Source organism: Talpa europaea (genome assembly GCF_964194135.1).
Source record: "Talpa europaea genome assembly, chromosome: 10".
Taxonomy (NCBI): Eukaryota; Metazoa; Chordata; class Mammalia; order Eulipotyphla; family Talpidae; genus Talpa; species Talpa europaea.
In genome coordinates this window covers 57796641-57802752 of record NC_140077.1, presented here as the reverse complement: position 1 = coordinate 57802752, position 6112 = coordinate 57796641, and the positions used below count along the sequence as shown (strand labels likewise).

Here is a 6112-nt window from a genome sequence, read left to right as displayed (position 1 = left end):
TGTAATTTTCTACTACATTGAAGTTTCTCAACATCTTGATTACTGACACTGTTATCAAAATTCTGCTAGTGCTATTATGGCACCGAAAATCCCCTGTTCCTTTAACATTTATCCTATAATTTCTCCATCTATATAATATTCAAAGCACCTTGCATAGGGCCACACCAGTACAACAGAAATGGGTTAGTGTTAATTTTCAATAAAATGTGTATGTAGTGATAAATTTGTTTGCTAGGTTCATTTTAAAAACAGCTAATATAATTTTCCCTTTGTTCCCAAACTTCAATTTACTCCAGAAACTTCTAGCATGTAGTAATCTAGATCACTGTACATGTTCATTAAAAAAAAACAAAACAAAGAAATATGTGGGACTTAGTCCTTGACAGAATTTCAAGTAGGAGTTATCAGAGGATAGATAGAATTTGAGTGAGAGGATTACAGTGTAATTAAAGGGGAACTATTAATTGAATTGTTTAGGAGATGTTCAGACCATCACAAATTTGTTAATTACCTCCTCCCTCAACTTTAAGATTGCATCAAGACTATTACTGGCTACACTAGGTGATGGTCTCAGTCATGACTATAGTAGGTCAGTGTGTGGCGTATTATAGATTCCTAGAGGTTGGGGGTATCTATAACACAAATTAAATATGTCCCAAGCTTTTTTATTATTATTCAACAGGACAGCATTCTTACACATAAACCTTGCATTCTTATTTTCATGCAGTGGTGTCACATTTACTTTCTGGTTCACTTTCAGCTTCCCTTTTCCTGCAGCTAGTCTCTCTCTTGAGTGGGGATATTCACAGGTCTTCTAAAAACGACTGGGGATCAAAAGCAAGCTTCCTCAAGCATTGCGATATGAAACTAAAGAGAAAATCAGGCGCTAAGCCATAAGAGTTTCTTATCTCCTGGCATTAACCCTGGCTAAGGGGAAACTTGGGAAGGACTATGACTAAGAGGACGGGTGGACCCTGTTCTCTTTTCCATCAGTCACTTTGATCTCGCGCGTCTGCCTAATCAAGTTCATCTACTGCCCCGATTACTCAGATTCAAAGAACATTAAATGGTTTGATTATCCAACGGTCATTTCCCTCTTCCCTACAACCCTGATCTAATTTCCAAATGCCAGTCTCTCGCCTCCCTCTCTAAACTTCCCATCAAGAGAATTAGTTCTTCCTTTTTACCCTCGTTTGATGTGCAAATTTCCTTCTCTTTGCACATTTTTTCCCTCGTGGTGGCGGTGGAGGGAGGGGGGTTGTAATTGAATGAACTTAAAACCAAGGACTTCACCCCAATTCTGCAAACCGCGACCCTAAGGGGTCAATCAGCAACTCACAAACTTACACTGGTCACCTGGCGTTCTCACCGAGATGTTTTGATAGACTTTGAATTGCTGACTAGGTTGTTTTCAATACGGAAACGCTATCGCTATCGATGCGCACAGTAAATGAATATTGGCATTACGGGAAAGAGGCCAAAAGTGGTTTTGAGTATCCAAATTCCATTCAGAAGTATTTCAGATCTGGAAAATTCAACCCTTAATGCAAGGCAAGGACACCCTTGCCTTCCGAAGTTGCCCCCTTTCCTGCATTTATTAAAGTCATCCGCTCTAATGCGCACTGATTACTGTCACCTGGAAGGTGAGCAGGGGCCAGGGGAAAGACTGCGCTAGGGAGGGGCGGAGTGATGAGTGTCAAAGGCCCCCTCCAAGTACACAAACACACCCCTCTCCCAGCCCCTCCCAACGCTTTGAAATCCCATCCTGACTTTGTTGTCTCCCCCGGAGGGGCCGGAATGCTCAGAGCCCGCAGTATAAAGGCTGGGGCGGTGGCGGTGGCCGTGCAGACTTCTCTGCGCCCTGCAGTCGGGACTCTGGGACGGCAGGAGGCTCTTGGAAGCCTGACTCCGCAGCAGCCGAGCCTGCACGGCTTCGTGGGGATCAGGCTTGCAAAGTGACACTTCCTTTCTCCTTCTTTTCTCGCGTCCTTCTGAGATGACGGCTCTGGGCGCCGTGGGAGCTGCCCGGGTCTTGGTCGCCCTGCTGGCGGCGGCTCTTTGCGGTCACCCTCTGCTGGGAGTGAGCGCCACCTTGAACTCGGTTCTCCTCAATTCCAACGCCATTAAGAACCTGCCCCCACCGCTGAGCGGCGCTGCCGGGCACCCCGGCTCCGCTGTCAGCGCTGCTCCCGGAATTCTATACGAGGGTGGCAACAAGTACCAAACCATTGACAACTACCAGGTGAGAACGGGTCGCAGGGATCCTGGGGCACTGTGATCCTTTGGGGAGGAGGCTACAGAGTCTGTGCAGTTCAGGGCACCTTTGGAAACTCTCCATTGGGGAGCTGCGGACCACAACTTTTGGAGAGGTGGGCTGAGAGGGTCTGAGAGGATTGTGGATACCTGGATGCCTGCGTGCCTTACTCTCTCCTGGCCCCCTTCCTGCAGCTGTACCCCTGTGCCGAGGACGAGGAGTGTGGCACGGATGAGTACTGTGCGAGTCCCACCCGCGGAGGGGTTGCCGGCGCGCAAATATGCCTTGCCTGCAGGAAGCGCAGAAAACGCTGCATGCGTCATGCTATGTGCTGCCCAGGGAATTACTGCAAAAATGGTGAGTCGGGCAGATCCCTTTCGGACCCGAAGCTGCACAGTCTTTGTGCACCAACAGAAGGGAGGGAAAATAATGCTCTCTGCTCTACAACGCCGCGGCGCCACCCGCAAATGGTGTTTAGCTTGCAAGGTTTCCTTGAAACATTTTTTTGCTAGTGTTAAATCTCAGAGCAGAGACAGGTACCGGAATCTGAGAGCTCCTTATCTTCTCTATCACTCAAATGACTTAACACGGCGGCTTACGCCAGATTGGAACCTTCCATAAACATTTGAGAGCCTTGACATAAATTGAGAAAAATGATGGAAAGGGAGGTGGGCTTAGATAGAAGACCAAGGAAACCTGTGTTGTCATTTATTTGCCCTTTCCATTTGTTTTGGGGGCCACTCTTACACCTCTGTCAGACTGGTTTCTCCCTCATGAATCTGGAAACTCTGCCAGCTTGAAAACAGAAAGCTTATCTGTGCTGGTCACTCTTAACGGTGATCTTGACAGCCTCACCTTCCGACTTCTCCATCATCCCCTGCCACTCCCTTCTGCTATCTTAAAATAAGTACTCCTCCACCCAACCGCAGATCCACTGAAATTTAATGTCTCAAAGAGGTAGTCTCAGACAGCCAAATAAGTCTCCAGAAATAACTTAAGGGTGGCGACCCTCCTTAGGACCCAGTAATACTCCTGAATGAACTAGCTAAATCTCTGTAATATAGAAATTATACAGTAATTTCTGTATACTGGTGGGTGAGATGTAATCTTCTAGGCAGATGATGTTACATTTGCTTAACTTAGTCTTGCAGTACATATATAGCACCAAGGGCAGAGAAGTTAATTTAAAAAACAGTTTAAGTGACTGATTTCCTTTCTCTTATCCCAAGACCAATATTTAAATGGGCAGACATCTCACTACCATTACCACAGCTGGTAGGAAAAATACTTTAAATGACTGCAATAAGAATGTTGCATATGCCTGCAAGAGTGTCCTCAAGTAGTCTTCCGTCCATCTGGGGACGGAACTAAGGAAAAAGTTTGGCTTGTGTTCAAACACTAAGGAAAAAGTTTGGCTTGTGTTCAAACACTAAGGAAAAAGTTTGGCTTGTGTTCAAAATAATCTCACTGCAGTGAGATTATCTCAAGTTGGTATAGGCATAGCAGACCTCCTCCCACTGTCACAGTTAGTAGCAGTAGTACATTACAGCATGGAGTTAATCACTATCTCTTGCTTCTTCAGGAATATGTATGCCTTCTGATCACAATCATTTCCATCGAGGGGAAATTGAGGAAACCATTATTGAAGGCTTTGGTAATGATCATAGCACCTTGGATGGGCACTCCAGAAGAACTACACTGTCTTCAAAAATGTATCATACCAAAGGTAGGTAAAAGGACTTTAAGATTCATTCTTTGTTAGCAAATCAGAAATGCCTCCTGTTTAATGAGATAATACAAGCTTAGCAGTGACCATGTACTTTTCCTACTGTCTCCTCCTTCCTAGGACAAGAAGGTTCTGTCTGTCTCCGATCATCAGACTGTGCCACAGGACTGTGTTGTGCTAGACACTTCTGGTCCAAGATCTGTAAACCTGTTCTCAAAGAAGGTCAAGTGTGCACCAAACACAGACGAAAAGGGTCCCATGGGCTGGAGATATTCCAGCGTTGTTACTGTGGAGAAGGTCTGTCTTGCCGGGTACAGAAAGAACACCATCAAGCCGGCAATTCTTCTAGGCTTCACACCTGCCAGAGACACTAAGCCAGCTAGCTTTCTGAATGCAGTGGACTCCTTTTATACATGCTACTAAAATCTATTGTGCTCTGTCAGCTCAATCATTTAAGGATGTACAAATTCTGCGGTTACATTTAAGCATTCCAATAATACTTTCTAAAAATCTGGAGTGTAAGAACGTTGTTTCTTTATGGAACTCCCCTGTCATTGATTGCAGTAAATTACTGTGTTGTAAATTCTCGGTGTGGCACTTATCTGTAAATGCAACAAAACTTTTAATTATTTTTCTAATGGTGCTGCATTGTCTATTGTTCCTCTTCTTATTGTAAATGTTTGTACACATTTTCCTGACTGATAAATATTCTATATTGAATTGAAATAAATAATTTCAGCTTATACTTTCTAAATGCACAATCCATTCCCCTTTTAGTTCTAAAATCTAGAAGGCAAGGAACTTCTGGAGTGACAAGTGATAGCATTTCCATGATAGTATTTCCATGATCTCATTTTCTGAAATGAGCTATCTTAGATTGTATATATCTCTAGACTGTGATAGTGCTTGAAATAAAATTGAACATTTAATACCATGAAATATTATAAGCATAGATAAATTTTGGAGGTATGATCTTAGAAGGGTATAGGTATATCATACAGGGATAGATATTGGACATAAAGATAATGAGAAAAAGTTATTTTTTAAATGAAAGAAAATACTGATAAAATTTTAAAGTAATTTAAAAGAAAAATTTGCTATCCATCGACAAACTGAAATGATCATGGTGTCAGTGATAGACTCCTACATTACTAGTTTCCAATAAAATAATATCCATTCAAGTGATTACTAACTATTGGGCAATAAAGAAAATTGCCCATAAAAATTCTACCAGAGCAGATACTTGTTGGTTAGCAAGAGAGGTTTATGAATAAAGGTATAAACACAGTTGACAATAACATGCAGTTTTTGTACAAAATAAATTAATTTAAAACCTCTTAGATGCTACTTCATGCCAGTAAAACTTAGGTAATTTGATTTTAAAATAATTAATAAAAATCACAAATCTACCTCATTCCTTTTTTCCTTCACTAGCTACGTGAGTTTGATTATTTCAATTTTTTGCTGCACTTGAAATTTGAGTGGAACGAGGCTAGGGATACATTCTTTGAAAGAAAACCAACAGAAATGAAATATTAATTGGCTTTGCATTTTTACTAGCCAAATTTGATACTGGCAACTTTTGGGGGGGGGCGGGGGCGATGGTCCCAATTTATACTTATTCTGTAATATTCAAAAAGTCTACATCAAAACCACAAAATATTTGGGTTTTAAAACTCTCAGAGGACCAGTGTCTGATCAACTGTCCAAAAAGTTTCCTTAAATAACACAGATGGCCTAGAATGTTGTGTTTGTATTCCCAGAAGTGGTTCAATTTCAAGTGCCTCAGCCAAAGGGACACTAGGGCTGGTGAGCTCTTCACAGAGCAGGGAACTGGCAGGATGTCTGTTGTTACATCCCATTCGTATGGAAGCTTCGGCTTCCTCACCCTGGAGAAACTTTTTCTACATGTGTTCACTTTCTAAAGTGCCTGTAAGGCCAATTCTAAGACTCACCATCTCCAAAAAGCACAGTAGAAGGGCTCCCGGGTGGGGCAGCAGGTTGAACACAGCGCTGTGGAGCTGTCCACAGCCTCTGCAGTGAGGGTTCGATTCCCAGCCAGACAGGGAGATACCCACATGGCTTGGCAGACCTCTCCTGTCTCGCCCACTGCTCCCCTCAGCAGTGTTTTT

General features: G+C 43.0%; 1 protein-coding gene across 1 annotated transcript; it reads left to right on the top strand.

Moving 5' to 3' along the window:
* Positions 1-1909: 1909 nt before the first annotated feature.
* On the top strand, positions 1910-4354 carry DKK1 (dickkopf WNT signaling pathway inhibitor 1; the record flags this gene model as incomplete). Its single annotated transcript, XM_084244835.1, has 4 exons — positions 1910-2242; positions 2449-2611; positions 3837-3980; positions 4101-4354. Exons 1-4 carry the CDS (start codon positions 1997-1999, stop codon positions 4352-4354), a joined length of 807 nt encoding a protein of 268 aa, XP_084100961.1. The 5' UTR covers positions 1910-1996.
* Positions 4355-6112: the final 1758 nt, after the last annotated feature.